The sequence below is a fragment of the Salvelinus sp. IW2-2015 genome, linkage group LG33 (genome assembly GCF_002910315.2).
Source record: "Salvelinus sp. IW2-2015 linkage group LG33, ASM291031v2, whole genome shotgun sequence".
Taxonomy (NCBI): Eukaryota; Metazoa; Chordata; class Actinopteri; order Salmoniformes; family Salmonidae; genus Salvelinus; species Salvelinus sp. IW2-2015.
This window is the reverse complement of record NC_036872.1, coordinates 2411371-2427914: the sequence shown is the minus strand read 5'-3', so window position 1 is coordinate 2427914 and position 16544 is coordinate 2411371. Positions and strand designations below refer to the sequence as shown.

Genomic DNA, 16544 nt, shown 5'->3' with positions numbered 1-16544 from the left:
TTTTTTGCTGGCCAGCCCGGGACCACAGAAAGCACTGAGCTAGGCTGAAACACCTGTATTTTGGAGCTGCCTTACTAAAAAAAAAAAAAAAAAAGAGACCATGTTGATATGCAACTTTATTAACTCAATTATATATATATATTTTTTTACATTGTTTGCAAACTGATATGTGACACGTATTAATTCCAAAATAACATGCAAGCCCCCCCAATTTTATTTTTATACATATTTTTTTGTTGCGAAAAATCTGGATCTCAAAACAGGTGGGGCTGAATGACTGGTTGCCACTGCATATCATACTAATTTGAGTGTCGCAAATGTACATTTATTATGTTACGTTTAGTCTAAGAGACCAGGCTGGCTATACATGAAAATGTCACTGACAGTCTGCACTGTAGCTTAGTCTAAGCCGAAAATGAATGCATCAAATGAGGGTAAAAGAGTGTACATCAATTATTTAGAAAGTGAGAGAGAGAGAGAGAGAGACAGAGAGAGAGCGTTTGTGTGTGGCTATCTTGCGAGCAAGCAAGCAGAAGTGTGCATGTGCATGGCGGGGTTAGAAAGTGAGTCAAGTCCTGAGGGACATAGATCACACAGTGTACGGAGGAGAACCGAGCGCTCACCAGCTGACAGCGCGTGTTTCGATGAGGCTATACAACACCTTGGACCACGGGCCTGCCAACAATAGCCTGAACTGAATGCAGACTCCGATTACAATTAATTGTACAAATGTCGCCAAAACTCAAAGTTTTAATTCTAGCCTAATAATTTTGAGAGAAGTGCCACTGTTGACCTAAACACTCAAGTTAGAATGTATAATTGCTCGACCAAACATGGAGAGCGAGCGCTTTGAGAACACGCTGTTCAAAACATCGTTCACTTAGATAAATTATCGGAATAATTGAGTGTCCGTGCCTTTGATTGATTTGAGATATTTACATGAAGAGAATAATTAAATATATATTTGTTTGCCTTCTGCTTCAACACATCAATGTCCTATCAATGTACTTTAACGATGGAATTAGCTTTCACCCAAGTGTCTTTGGCCTAAGTGGTTGGTTTACTGGATATATTGTATTTGCAAACTATTTAAATTATGATTGATATAAGGATTTGACACCATTTAACTTATCTCAAGCCAACAATCAATATCCTACTTAATATGCGTAGAATATGCAGGAAAAGGTGAGACAAAACCACAGGAAAATAAAAATATATTTATTAGTCTTATACACAAGATAAACCGAATTAACGTGAATATCCACAAGGTCACATAATTGGATTTTGTTTATAAATAAGGAAGATTATGGTGGATAGAGTAATATTTTAAAATATATATTTTAAAATATATATAAAAAATGACTCCTCTAGAGACAGCATATTTCTAAATGCATTTGAGATAAGAATAATAATAATAGCTTCATCATCACAAAGAAACATATTTTATACCTGTGTTATTAGATCTTTACACTAGGTTTCATAATTAATATCAGCAAAACAGGCTATAAGTTAGTTAGAGTTAATATTCCCCTTATTCCCGCAAGTGGTTCTGCATGTCATGCAATGGAAAAAGATTTGTTAACATGGTCCTTCATGGAATAGTTGTATGACATTTTGAAGTGTAGGATATGTATTTTCTTCGATTAAGCTAGTATCAACATATTGAAACACGAAACAACAGAAAATGATGGTTTTCAGTTTGCTTATTTTATTCTCAAAATCAAAAGAAAATGAACCAGTTAACGGTAAATCACTAGGTTTTAGAAACATTTGAAATGACACATTCAATTGGAAAAACAATAGAACACAATCAGGAATAAATCAACTTAAATCATCCAATGAAAGCACAGACACATAAATGCATTTAAAGTGAATAGCCAAAAAGACAAAAATAACAAAAAATTGCTAAATTAAATATTAAATTGGCATTAGGCCTACTACTACTACAAAAAAACAGTTGTTCAATAACAAAGTCATGTTGCTCCAAGCCTCTGACTCGTGTTTTAAAGTGCGCGTTGTTAACTTTAGAAGTCGCAAACAAATGAATACAGGGACATTTACAAACAAATAAACAATTAAATCATCAGCAGTATGCTATATGGAAAATATAATTACAAAGGTCTGTACATAAATAATATCAGGCAAATTCTTGGAAGACTACGTTTGTCCATGAAGTGGGATTGGGAAAGCCCGTGGCAATGCTGCGCGCGACAGTCGACATGGCAAAGGGGTCTTTCCCTGGTCCCGAGGAGACGGTACATTTAATTGGCAGAACCAAATGATCTGACATAAAATCATCTTTATCTAACAGTTGATCAAATATAACTCTCAAACCAAACAAAATGATTTTGGAAAGCAATCTATTATCGTATAAAATGTAGGCATATGCCAGCAGATATGATTGACACGATTTGAAAGTCCAGGGTGAAGTTTCAAAATTTGTGAAGGCTGGAAAGCTTGAGTTCAGAGAGCTCATCTTCACTCAGGAGCTCCATCTGCATCTCATCCGAGTCACTGAAATGGGAGTGCGGGGAGAACTCTCCGTCACTGCGGTTCGACTGGGGGGAGTCCTTTCTGCTCTCGGAGCTGGAACTGGGTGTCCCCGAGGAAGACCGCATTTCTTGCTCCATCAAAGTAGAGAACGAGCCGTCTTCGACGGGGAATGGGATCCCGTTAACCTGGACCGGTAGCCCAGTCCCTGCGCCCCTTTGGCAGGTGGAGGCGGAGGATCCCCGGGGACTCTCCGTGGCGGACAACAGGTCACACTTTGGCGAGTCCACACCGGGACCCTGTAGCAGGTCCGCCAGCGCGTTGATGTAGATCTGGGCCATCTGCAGGGTATCGTATTTGGAAAGCTTTTTGTCATTGTCGAAAGCAGGGATGACACTGCGCAGCTCGTCAAAGGCATGGTTCAAGCCATGCATCCGTCTCCTCTCCCGCGCATTGGCTGCCTGGCGCCTCACCTTCTGCACAACGTTACCGGGATTGGATGGAGCTCTCTGTCTGCCCTCCTCGGCGCTCACCGATCCCTTTAGCCGACACAAGTCCCGCACTTTGAGCGGACTATTGGAACTATTTCTAAAGTTTGGGCTGTGGCCGGATGTGGGGAACCCGCCTTCCAAGCTGGAGCTGGGCGAGTGCAGCAGGTAGTCGGCGTGTGCCGCGCAGGTGCCAGACTGCATGGGAGCCAGCCAGGCGCGTGGGTCACTGCTGTCCATGAGTGCCAGACTTGATGGGTACTCGCTCTGCTCCCCCCTCTCCATTTTCGAGTGCTGCACCTCGCACATCTCCTTTGCGCCTTTGCTCCATTCCTCAACACTGATAACATCCATTTAAAAAAAACTATAAATCAGGTGGCTTGGACTAAAAACTTAGCAAAATATAAAATGCTGTCAAGAACGTTTATTTTGCACACTGTGCTCGCACTATGTCGCGTGCAGGACTCCTTCTCTAGTGTCTCAAGGCGCGGCATCGCTTTAAAAAGCGGCACGCGCCTGGGAGCCCCCTTTCTCAGCTGGTCGCGTGGCGCTTTGACCAATAAGAGCACTTGGGGCAGGCGCGTGTTGGCGACCAATGAGAAGTCTCGGAAAACCCGAGAGAGGTTATTATGCCAAGACTGTTTATGATAATGCCTCGGTTTAAAGACTGTTTAACCGCACAAAGGGCAGTCCCTCAGGTCACACGCAGGGATATAGCTATATGGTTAGGAGTGTGGACAGCGCGAGCTTCAGCTCGTGGACTGTTTGAGGATGTCCATGCACCTGTCCAATACCGCAGGCATGTCAATAACTTCTTTGGCTCCTAAAAAAAACATCTTCAATACTAAAGACAGTCATTTCGAAATTGACAATGTAGGCCTATCCCACCGGATAATAACTGCTTGAATCAACGTCGTAGCACGTCATTTCAACCTCAAAAAATCAAATTGATGACAGTTCAATCAACGTGAAAAACGAATTGGACTTGCAAAAAGTCATCAACTTAAGGTCATTTCGTATTTTTTCACCCAACGTTTAACCTAAATCCAATGAAGTGGTGCCATTTTTTTTGTTGATTTCGCGATGAATTCACTTTAGCTCACAACTCAACCAAATGTAAACTAGATGTTGAACTGGGGGCTGTGTCCAGTTGTATGCATCTCTTCTAAGAGAAGACATAGGACTAATATCCAGAAAAGTGTCATTAAAACCTACATTTGTCAAACGAAAATGGAGATCATAAAGCCGTGTCATAATCATCATCATCATCATCATCAAGTTCCTTGTGGCTATAGGGCCTTGGCTACATTTTGTCCCGGTTGTAAGTTAGTCAACAATGAAATAAAATTAGGTCTAAGGCAAAACTTTTGAAACGCTGACAATATTTTCCATAAACAGTACCTTCAGAAAGTATTCATGCCCCTTGGACTTATTCCACATTTTGTTGTTACAGCTTGAACTCAAAATGGTTTAAATATATATTTTTCTCTCTCACCCATCTACACACAATATTCAAATAATGATAGAGTGAAAACATGTTTATAGACATTTTAGCACATTTCTTGAATATTAAATATCGAATGTACATAAGTATTCACACCCCTGAGTCAATATATGCTAGAATCACCTTTGGCAGCGATTATTTTTTTTATTTTTTTTTTATTTCACCTTTATTTAACCAGGTAGGCTAGTTGAGAACAAGTTCTCATTTGCAACTGCGACCTGGCCAAGATAAAGCATAGCAGTGTGAACAGACAACACAGAGTTACACATGGAGTAAACAATAAACAAGTCAATAACATGGTAGAAAAAAAAAAGAGAATCTATATACAATGTGTGCAAAAGGCATGAGGTAGGCAATAAATCGAATAATTACAATTTAGCAGAATTAACCACTGGAGTGATAAATCATCAGATGATCATGTGCAAGAAGAGATACTGGTGTGGCAAAAGAGCAGAAAAAGTAAATAAATTGAAAGAGCAGTATGGGGGGTGAGGTAGGTAAAGTTGGGTGGGTAGTTTACAGATGGACTATGTACAGCTGCAGCGATCGGTTAGCTGCTCGGGATAGCAGTAAGATTTTTTAAGTTGTTGAGGGAAGATAAAAGTCTCCAACTTCAGAGATTTTTGCAATTCGTTCCAGTCGCAGGCAGCAGAGAACTGGAAGGAAAGGCGTCCAAATGAGGTTTTGGGCTTTAGGGATGATCAGTGAGATACAACCTGCTGGAGCGCGTGTTGCCAGGTGGGTGTAGCCATCGTGACCACGTGAACGAGATATAGGCGGTCACTTTAACCTAGCATAGCCTTGGTAGATGACCTGGAGCCAGTGGGTCTGACGACGAACATGTAGCGAGGGCCAGCCGACTAGGGCATACAGGTCGCAGTGGTGGGTCGTATAAGGTGCTTTAGTAACAAAACGAATGGCACTGTGATAAACTGCATCCAGTTTCTGAGTAGAAAGTATTGGAAGCTATTTTGTAGATGACATCGAGCCGAGTCGAGGATCGGGTAGGATAAGTCAGTTTTTACTGAGGTAAGTTTGGCGGCGTGAGTGAAGGAGGCTTTGTTGCGGAATAGAGAAGCCGATTCTGGCTTTGATTTTGGATTGGAGATGTTTGATATGAGTCTGGAAGGAGAGTTTTGCCAGTCTAAGCCAGACACCTAGGTACTTATTAGATGATCCACATATATTCTAGGTCGGAACCGTCCAGGGTGGTGATGCTAGTCGGGGCGTGCGGGTGCAGGCAGCGAGCGGTTGAAAAGCATGCATTTGGTTTTACTAGCGTTTAAGAGCAGTTGGAGGCCACGGAAGGAGTGTTGTATGGCATTGAAGCTCGTTTTGGAGGTTAGATAGTACAGTGTCCAAGGAAGGGCGGAAGTATATAGAATGGTGTCGTCTGCGTAGAGGTGGATCAGGGAATCGCCCGCACAAGAGCAACATCATTGATGTATACAGAGAAAAGAGTCGCCCGAGAATTGAACCCTGTGGTACCCCATAGAGGACTGCCAGAGGACGGACAACATGCCCTCCGATTTGACACACTGAACTCTGTCTGCAAAGTAGTTGGTGAACCAGGCAAGGCAGTCATTAGAAAAACCGAGGCTACTGAGTCTGGCCGATAAGAATATGGTGATTGACAGAGTCGAAAGCCTTGGCCAGGTCGATGAAGAACGGCTGCACAGTAATGTCTTTTTTCGATGGCGGTTATGATATCGTTTAGTACCTTGAGCGTGGCTGAGGTGCACCCATGACCGGCTCGGAAACCGGATTGCACAGCGGAGAAGGTACGGTGGGATTCGAGATGGTCAGTGATCTGTTTGTTGACTTGGCTTTCGAAGACCTTAGATAGGCAGGGCAGATGGATATAGGTCTGTAACAGTTTGGGTCAGGGTGTCTCCCCCTTTGAGGAGGGGGATGCCGCGGCAGCTTTCCAATCCTTGGGGATCTCAGATGATACGAAGGAGAGGTTGAACAGGCTGGTTGATAGGGGGTGCGACAATGGCGGCGGACAGTTTCAGAAATAGGGGGTCCAGATTGTCAAGCCCAGCTGATTTGTATGGGTCAGGTTTTCCAGCTCTTTCAGAACATCTGCTATCTGGATTTGGGTAAAGGAGAAGCTGGGGAGGCTTGGGCGAGTAGCAGCAGGAGGACGGGGCTGTTGGCCAAGGTTGGAGTCGCCAGGAGGAAGGCATGGCCAGCCATGGAGAAATGCTTGTTGAAGTCTTCGATTATCACGGATTTATCGGTGGTGACCGTGTTACCTAGCCTCAGTGCAGTGGGCAGCTGGGAGGAGGTGCTCTTGTTCTCCATGGACTTTACAGTATCCCAGAACTTTTTGGAGTTAGAGGCTACAGGATGCAAATTTCTGCTTGAAAAAGCTGGCCTTTGCTTTCCTGACTGACTGCGTGTATTGGTTCCTGAACTTGCCCTGAAGCAGTTGCATATCGCGGGGGCTCTTCGATGCTATTGCAGTTCGCCACAGGATGTTTTTGTGCTGGTCGAGGGCAGTCAGGTCTGGAGTGAACCAGGGGCTATATCTGTTCTTGGTTCTGCATTTTTTGAACGGAGCATGCTTGTCTAATATGGTGAGGAAGTAACATTTAAAGAATGACCAGGCATCCTCAACTGACGGGATGAGGTCAATATCCTTCCAGGGAACCCGGGCCAGGTCGATTAGAAAGCTGTGAGACTTTCTGTGGAAGTCTCCAAGAGCTTGCAGACCTGGAATATTTTCCCATTATTCTTTAAAAAATTATTAAAGCTCTGTCAAATTGGTTGTTGATCATTGCTAGACAACCATTCTCATGTCTTGCCAAAGTTGCCATAGATTTTCAAGCAGATTTAAGTCAAAACTGTAACTCGGCCACTCAGGAACATTCAAGGGCTTCTTGGTAAGCAACTCCAGTGTAGATTTGGCCTTGTGTTTTAGGTTATTGTACTGCTGAAAGATGAATTTGTCTCTCAGTGGCTGGGGGAAAGCAGACTGAATCAGGTTTTCCTCTAAGATTTTGCCTGTGCTTTGCTCCATTCCGTTAATTTTTTTATCCTGAAAAACTCCCCAGTCCTTAACGATTAGAAGCATACCCATAACATGATGCAGCCATCACTATGCTTGAAAAATGGAGAGTGGTAGTCAGTAATGTATTTTATTGGACTTGCCTCAAACATAACACTTTGTATTCAGGACAAAAACTGAATAGCTTTTTTTTTTTTTTGCAATATGTCTTTAGTGCCTTGTTGCAACAGGATGAATGTTTTGGAATATTTTTTTCTTCTGTACAGGCTTCCTTCTTTTCACTCTGTCAATTAGGTTAGTATTGTGGAGTAATTACAATGTTGTTGATCCATCCTCAGTTTTCGCCTATCACAGCTATTAAACTCTGTAAATGTTTTAAAGTCACCATTGGCCTCTTGGTGAAATCCCTGAGCGGTTTCCTTCCTCTCTGGCAACTACATCAGGAAAGACCCCTGTATCTTTGAAGTGACTGGTTGTATTGATACACCATCCAAAGTGTAATTAATAACTTCACCATGCTCTAAGGGATATTCGATGTCTGCTTTTATATTTTTACCCATCTACCAATAGGTGCCATTCCTTGGGAGGCATTTGAAAACCTCCCTGGTCTCTGTGGGATCTTACATTGTATGTGTGGGGTACAGCGATTAGGTAGTCATTCAAAAGTCATGTTAAACGCTATTATTGCACACTGAGTGAGTCCATGCAACTTATTATGTGACTTGTTAAGCACATTTTTACTTCTGAATTTATTTAGGATTCCCATAAAGTGGTTGAATGTTTATATACTCAAGACATTTCAGCTTTTCATTTTTAATTAATTTGTAAAAATTTCGAAAAACCTAATTTCACTTTGACATTATGGGGTATCGTGTTTTAGCCAGTGACCAAACAAATCTTAATTTAATCTATTTTAAATGCAGGCTGTAACACAACAAAATCTGGAAAAAGTCAAGGGGTGTGGATACTTCAAGATCTGTAGCTCCCATGTCCAAAAATCTGCCTATGCGTGAATTTAAGGTAACATTTCCAGACTCATAGAAATTCAGAAATTAATTTAGTCCACGAAAAGGGCGCCAACTAAGCAAAGAATATTCCATCCTGGTTCTAGGAACTGAAAACAGTTTGACCAAAGAACTCGGCTCCTGGGGTTCGTGCTCATTGTCAATTCACCGATCCGCTCCTCCATTCTATGAATGTTAAGGCCATCTCGAGTTTCATTTTCTTTTGTACAGGTTCAAAACCTTTTGATCCGGTTTACGGAACGCCCTGTTGGTAAAAGAGCTTCACAGGGATCGGAAAGATGAGCAGGGGGCTCGACAGCGCTTTTACTGTCAGAAGCAGTGGCAAGCGAGGAGGAAGTAGTGTGCGCGTGGAACAGTGCTCGGACAGTGACAGCAGCCCCCCCCCCCCCTTCTTATAGAATGATAAGAACATTATATATCTAAACGAATTAAATATACAAATCATATGGGTATCTCTAAGAATATGATAAAATATTATAGGCTAGAAACTAGTATCAAATAAAAGAATAGCCGAAAAGGCAACCAGATAGCCTATACGTAAACCAGCCGCAATGTCACTTTCCGAACACTCAGTTATTAATAGGAAAATAGACTAGGCTACTGAATAACAATATAAATAACAATGATAATAATTATTGAGAAAATGAAGTCATACAAATAAACACATAGCAGGAATGATTGAATAAGTTGTAATGTCTTTAGACATGATCTTGGCTATATGAAGTAGGCCTAAGCAAAAACGGAAAGAATTGTAGCCTGTAAAATACTATATAGCCTACTGAAAGTTTAGCAATATCAAACATGTGAGACCAGCCCGTCCATGCAGGACAGCGGACAAAATCCTACAATTTCTGAGATTAAATTACATGAATCTTTTCACTTTTTATTCATGTATTCATAAGGCGTCGAGGCTTGGGGACTGGCGCCTAGGTCCGTCTCTCCACCTACAAGTGGCCGTCCAGTGAGCATGGAATGGCTCCTAAAGCAAACAACAGGTTGGATATTGTAGCTGTCGATTATTAAAATGTCGCATGCACAATGGCGACTCTATGTTCCATTCGACACGCTTGGGGGACTCTTTGGAAAATGGGCTCAAAATGTGACCCAGTGGGGGCTTCCAGCGTGATGCAGTCTGCATGCTGCTCACCCCATTCCTGTCTCCGGGGAAACGAGGTGCACTGGAGGGATGCAGAAATAGGCTGATAATAAGAACACTACTAATACTACTACTACTAATAATAATAACGATAACAACAATAATCATAATATTAGCCTAATAATAATAATGGATCTGTGTACCATTGGTATTTATTTACTTTGGAATTCTAAGGCCTTCATGGAACAGCCAGAATTTGGATGATTAGGTGCCTTTTGTTTTTAGGCACAACTTTAGGCAATGGCAAGTGCAGACCTTGAAAAATATCCCTCATGTTTTAGTTTCATATTCCATTTTGTTTAATAAAGGTTATATCATAAATCAAGTGCTGTACACACGTGCACGCACTCTCGCTCTCGCGCTCTCAATTCAATTCAAAGGGCTCTCTTTCTCTCTCTTCAGATCAGATAGCACAACATTGTCTACAAAATGGTTTCCAGTGAAACAGCGCCACACCATGCTTAAAAATGAAACAACACAATTGCTTGAGTAATGAGAGTTAGCCTATTCCTCACCATATTGTAAAGAACAGACAAAAAATGACTTTTACAAAACTGTAGTTTCAAAAGCTATTGGATGGTCTTTCACAGACACCATTTCAATACTCCCAGAGTTTCATAAAAGGTACAGAATAATGTCTTCGGAGTTAACAAAAGCACCTCCTTTACACATAAACCAGCAAACCTGGTCCCAGATATGTTGTGCTCTCTTCCTACACCTTATCACTCATTGTCACGCCAAACATGACAAGTGGTGGCATGACGGCACAACTAGACAGACGTTGACTTGCTTGGTATCTGATGTGCTCTCCCAACCCAGTAATGGGCCCAGCTGTTCCAAGAGGGAGTATCCTTCTTATGATGTGTCATTGAAAGTGATGAAGACCACACTGGGATGAAGATTAACATAACCTAGAACCTGGGGAACCTCATTTGTAAAACATTCACAGATTTGATCGTAAATCGCGCACACATAGAAATCCACACCAAACAATAGATATGTTTAATGAATCTTGAACTAATCATTATGCACAGGCTGGGTGTACTTCCCACCCGAACACCTAGCTCTGGTCAGGGACGTTAGCGTGAGTTCCAAAACATACACTAATGCCCAGGACCAGAGCTACACAACACCATGACAATACATGGAAAACTGTAACATCTTGTCTGGCAGGCCTACGCAGTCACAGCAAAGACTACAAAAAACCATACCACTGTAGAAAACAAGTTTATTAGACAAATTATACACAGAAAGCTTTGCCACTTGTAACAGAGGCCTCAGTTTGTTCCGTTTGAATAATATGCAACACATACAACAAAATAGGCCTATATTAAATACTGCACATCATAATCAGTTGAAAATTATCAAGTAATCCTGTACGTTCTATGTATGAAATAAAACATGGCACGGGGCATGGCAAGTTGTGCATGCTTCTTTTTAAGAACTTGCCTCCTCTGTTATTAACCAGCAAATCAAAATGAACTCAAGATGACATGAGAGAGCTTATGTGTGGGCTGGAACTGAGGGAAACCAAATGTATAGGGTGACTGCTAACTCAATGCTCATATGATATATTCTTTTTTTTCTTTTTTAACAAATATAGCATCAACATGTAAAATATACATATTTCATAATGTGTCTGTCGTTAATAGGAAATAAAATTTCTTTAAACATCGTCTGTGTCCTATTGTCATTCGATAGCCATACCGTAGCTTAAGAAAAGAACATCTAGAAGGCTTGCATCAAATACGGCTTCTGTTCTCTACGCACAACATTTGCGGTTTAGTCTTAAGATAACAAACTGAAAGCTCATTCTAAACAACAAACATTATTAAATATTAATACAGTGTTAGTGAAAAGGTTTGGTTCCACTTTTCCCTTCACAAAATATATTTTTTTTGACCCCCTCCCTCCAAACTGCACCTTAAATGGCCTCAATTAAACAATTGGCACTTTAAAAAAGTTAGATAAACAGTACCCTTAACATTTAAGAAATGAAGAAAGATCTTTCAAAATGAATGCCATCAGCTCTACAGTTCCAATGGCAAGAAATCCTATTGAAGCAGGAAACTGGCAAGGTGAAGCCAGCCTGTACTGATATGGCTTGTACCGAGGATGTTATCTGAAAGGGGTTCTCCTCGCGCTGAGCTCAACTGTTTGCCCTTACAGCTACACAACAGTCAGTTAGTGGACTGGAGAATGAAATGTGACTTTTTTTCTGACTGAGCCGTGGTAGAACTACAAATTAGTTAAAAAAAAACAACAGTTTTTTGAATATGATTGATGATGCAAACCAGAGTAAGACTATAGCAGTCATTTAGCGCTTTTCAAAATTGGTAGAAAAAAAACAATGAGACAGCGCCAAACATTTTTTTTGTGTGACATTCTGACCAAACACATTCCACGGATTGAAATAGATTTTCAAAACAAATTCAATAAAATACATACAATAGCCTCAGCTGCTTTTTAAAAGTCCTTTGTCTGTTGTCTTTTATCTCTGTTATTTTCAGTTCCTTTTTGTCCCTCTATGCATCTCTCAAGTGTTTGTTAAGAGGCTGAGGCGCTCACCTTGAAATAGACAGCACAGTACAGGTGAGAAAAAAAGATCCAAACTACATACAATCAAATACAGGTCTATGGGCACTGGTACAGTGCAGTGGAATTGATGGAGCCTTATGTGCACAAAAATGACGAAGCGTGCCCAGAGCGCAGACAGTGAGGTCTCAGTCTGCAGGGTAGTGGAGCCAATGGACACCCATTTTGGGGCAGATTTCAGATTTGGAGTACAGGCATTGATGATCAACACCAGAGAACTGAGTGGGATGGAGTCCCATATGGTGAAAGGCAAAGACAAGAACATCCTTCAAATGAGCATAGGGCTGTTGCCGATTTGTGGATCTCAAGAACAGAAAAGTGTTTTCTGTTGCAAAAAACAAACACATATCCTCCTTGTTGGGTCCAAAAGCTTCTTCAGAAAGGCAGTCCTCAAATGCCATGAAACGAAAAAGAGAAAACAGAGCCCCGTCACACCCAAAAGATCCCTAGACAACCATGAGAATGATGACAATAAAGCAAATATTCAAGTCCCTGACCTCTCACCACCAGGTTTCAGCAGGAAAATCACCCCCCCCCCCACCAAACAAAAGCAAAGCCCCTCAAAAAATCAGAACTGAAAAAGATTCCTATGTACATAGATTTTTTTGAGTGCGTTTAATTTCATCCTTCTCTCGCTGTGCGGCATACTCCTTCTCGCCTCATATGGACGTGCCCCGGTCTGGGTCGTTGCCGTAGCCGAAGTTGGGCTGGGGAGTGGGCTGGTAGGGTATGGAGGACATAGTCTTGATGGGGCTGCGGAAGAAGCCTCCGTTGGGGGCTCTCTGCCTGAAGGGCCCCCCAGTCCGGTGGTCCTGCACGGGACCAAAGGCGAAGCCCTGTTGGGCCTTGGCAGACAGGCTGCGGCTGAGGGTCTGGATCTGCTCGGGGATGAAGGTGGTAGTGGTGATGTGCGTGTTTCGGAAGTCGCTGATCTGCTCCAGGGCCTGCCGGTTGGCCGGCATAGAGTCCATGTCCAGTGGCGTCAGGTCAATGGAGGAGGTGGAGAACTGTTTGTGGGGGCTGTCGTCCTCTGTGCACAGGCTGTTAACCCGGCGGTGAAGGTGCTCCAGGTCGATCTCCTTATCATCCTGCAGGGGGGGACAGGGTGCGCAGGAAAGGGGGCGAGGGGAGAGAGAGAGGTGGCGGAGGACAGGGTCAAAGGAGAGTGAGGATAAAAGGGGGAGAAGGAAGAGGGAGAGGAAAAGGAGTGAAGGTTGTTAAGGGAGAAAAGTAGGAAAGGAGAAAGGGGAGGACAGAGCGGAGTGACGGAACGGTGAGGGAAAAGTGCATGAGTATGGTTGTCGATTGAGGAGTAGTGAGGACATCCATTGAGGGAGATCAGGGGGGAAAAGTCAGAGGAGAGAAGGAGGAAACGAGGATTGATGAGCGAGGAGGAGAAGAGACCAATAGAGATTGGTGAACACAGAGGAAAATAGACAAAGATGGAGTGACAGTGAGATGAAGTAAGAGTGAGATGGGATTGAAGTGATGGGCCGAAAGGGATAGGTGGGGTAGGTGGGCCGAAAGGGATAGGTGGGGTAAGGTAAGGAGGTAAGGTAAGGAGAGGTAGGTAGGTACAGAGAAGTCTGAGCTGCAGTAAGGAGAACACACAAACAGACATATATCTACAGGGTCTACAGCTCCTCTGGAATCCAAACACACACACCGCTAAAGGCAACGTGCTGTTAGATTTGAGCATGCCATGCCGAACAACCAATCAAGCATTAATATGGTCTTATTAATTACTGACCGCTCCTTTTGGAGCAAGTCGGCGAGAAAATAGATTACAAATGCGACACAACGGTCAGATTAGGATTCAGTAATTTTTTTTGCCACGTTGTTGCGTAGGCATTAAAAATGTGTGCAGATGCTTACATCTACACACTAGTTAAAGTGCAAGGTAGCTACATGTATTTAATGATTGGTTTTGTGAATACAGTTAGAGGGGAAAGGGGTTTTACCCATCTTTCCCATATGTTCATCTTGAACAAAAACTAGATTTGTAAAAAAAAAAAAGTGTGATACAGACATATAAATAGCACTACTACATCCACATAAAATGATTGGTTCACATCTTTGTGATGGTCACACTCAGAGAGGGGGTTTCATGCTTGTGCTGAGAGGAAAGATGCAAGATGATTGTGTCCCTTGTGGGGGAACAGGGAGTGGGGTACCGTTGGCTGGAGGTGGAGGGAACACATAGCGCTTACTCCATTTTGGGAGAGGGCATCCCCGGTGGTGGGTACAGACACAGAGTCACTGACAGAGCTACTGACCATGTGGAGTGGAGGGGGGTCTTGCCCCGGTTACCCTCTCCGTCTCAGAGGGGGAGGGGGCAGGAGGGGGTACTGTTTGTGGTGATCTGGTCATGCCACACACCCAGCAGTGGGGGATTGAGGAAGGAGGGGTGGTTGAAAGTAAAGGAACGAGGAAGGAGGTGGCGAGAGAAAAACAGTGAGTGACAGAGGGCCAGTCAGTTGACTGCTAGAGCCAGGTTACCTTATGGGTAACTACCGTACGACGAGAGGACCGGCCTGTTGGATCAACTGAAGAGTGTCATGTGTAGCAGGACTTTGCTAACACACAAAGCAAAATATAAGACAGAGTTAATAAGTGTTCTAAGCGAATGGCCTCTGTTTCAATCAGATGTGTAGGCTTCCATTTTGGGGGGGAATTCATTCACGTTAGAGTGGCTCACTTTCATTCATATGAATTGAAATGTACAGATCCGCACTGCAGACCTTAGCTAAACATGCATTTCTAATAACATGCACCTGTTAACCCATTACATGACTGCACACTAAACCGTATTATGCTTGGTCGGCGAGAGCATGCTGCAAGCCCTCTAGTGGAGGAAAGGCATCATAGCTCACATATTGGCAGGCAGTGCCAGTGACTAGAAATGTCATCAATGCAATAGTTCTGTTGTTGTCAGCAGAAAAGCAATAAATATGACAATCGGGGTTGTATTCCCACAACCGAATGGTTTGAGTTCGCTCTAACAAGAATCTCACAGCATCCGCTCCTATTTAAAGCTTCTGTCATAGGTATACCCTGGAGGTGGGAGGAGAGGCAGCGAAAGAGGTCATTCTTATTTTAGGGACGAGTTGGGAGGGCTCGTCGTTGGGTTCGACCCTGTGCTGGACGATCAAGGCACATGGGAGGTCACAGCATGCGGGTGACTGGGGATAATGGGGGGAGGAGGCAGTCCTGAGAGTGGTGAGGGGGATGTCGTGATGGGTGTCATGTTGGTGGTGGCACGGTTCAGCTTGCCTGGCGGAAGTGCCATCGGCCTGTGTCTGTGTATGTGTGTTTGTGGGTGTTTGTGCAAGGACAGAGAGACAGTGGCAGACAGACGTACAGACGGACAGAGAAAGGATGAGAGCAGGCAAATGGGAGGATGAAGGAGGGATTTGGTCGGAGGAGAGGCGGGGGTGAGTAGAAAAGACAGCACAGTCAGCCCATACAAACACACACACACTCTGTGTTTTTTTTTTTTTTTACGTCCGAGGAGGAGCCTTCGAAGATATACCTGGAAGGGTGAAAAATGGCATTTTGTATTGCTCTCCCTCGCCCGCTTTACCCTCAACACAGTGTACTTATCTACAAAACAAAACCAAAAGGGAATGAGAGCTTTCAGCCAGCAGGGACAGTAAATCAGACATGATCAAACATTTTGTGCTCAGTATTGTGAACCAAGTGGCCGTCCATTGTGTGTAGTGTCCGATACTCCTTAGCCACCCTCTCTTCCTTTATCATTACACACTGTATATAGCAAGACAGATCCACCACCCACCACCCACCACCCAAACGACTCCAAGTAACATCAACATCTGTGGTACATGTATACAGCCACAGAAACACAGTCATACAATATAGCAGCAAAGGAGATGCATTGGTGGACAGAGGATAAGGATTTAATGTAGTATTGCCTTTGTGCTATTCTATAACTGCCCTGTACTGTGTCATGTATTTTACGTTTTGTGTGGATCCCAGGAAGAGTAGCTGCTGAATGAGTAACAGCTAATAGGGATCCTAATAAACTTAACTAAACTGGTTAAAAGACAGAGTTGGCCATACTGTGTGTAGCCTATATTACTCTTGTGCCTATGAGCAAGGGACCTATCCCAACACTAACATGAACTAATTAATGTATGTGCTAGATATGTCAAAATGCATCTGGCAATCTGTTTGTGTTGGAAATGAATCCTGCAACATTGAAGGATTGAAATGCTTTCATTAAATTATGAGACCCCCAATACCCAAATCATAT

At 43.1% G+C, this 16544-nt stretch overlaps 2 protein-coding genes across 3 annotated transcripts in view; both read right to left on the bottom strand.

Annotated features, from left to right (window-relative positions):
- Positions 1-1694: 1694 nt before the first annotated feature.
- Positions 1695-3492, bottom strand: LOC111957941 (transcription factor ATOH1-like). Its single transcript, XM_023979053.1, has one exon. It carries the CDS (start codon positions 3330-3332, stop codon positions 2433-2435), a length of 900 nt encoding a protein of 299 aa, XP_023834821.1. The 5' UTR covers positions 3333-3492; the 3' UTR covers positions 1695-2432.
- Positions 3493-10887: 7395 nt separating this feature from the next.
- The window catches only part of LOC111957531 (glutamate receptor ionotropic, delta-2), a 705651-nt gene continuing 699994 nt past the window's right edge, over positions 10888-16544 (bottom strand). The window contains exons 14-15 of one of the 2 annotated variants that reach the window (XR_011474713.1): positions 15804-15874; positions 13285-13359 (exon numbers count right to left, since the gene is read on the bottom strand). Coding sequence is in view for 1 of the 2 variants with exons in the window: in XM_023978383.2 (XP_023834151.1) it covers positions 12931-13359 (429 nt within the window). In the remaining variant the exon portion in view is untranslated. Of the gene's footprint in view, positions 13360-15803; positions 15875-16544 lie in introns of both variants that reach the window. The other variant, XM_023978383.2, reaches the window with a different exon arrangement.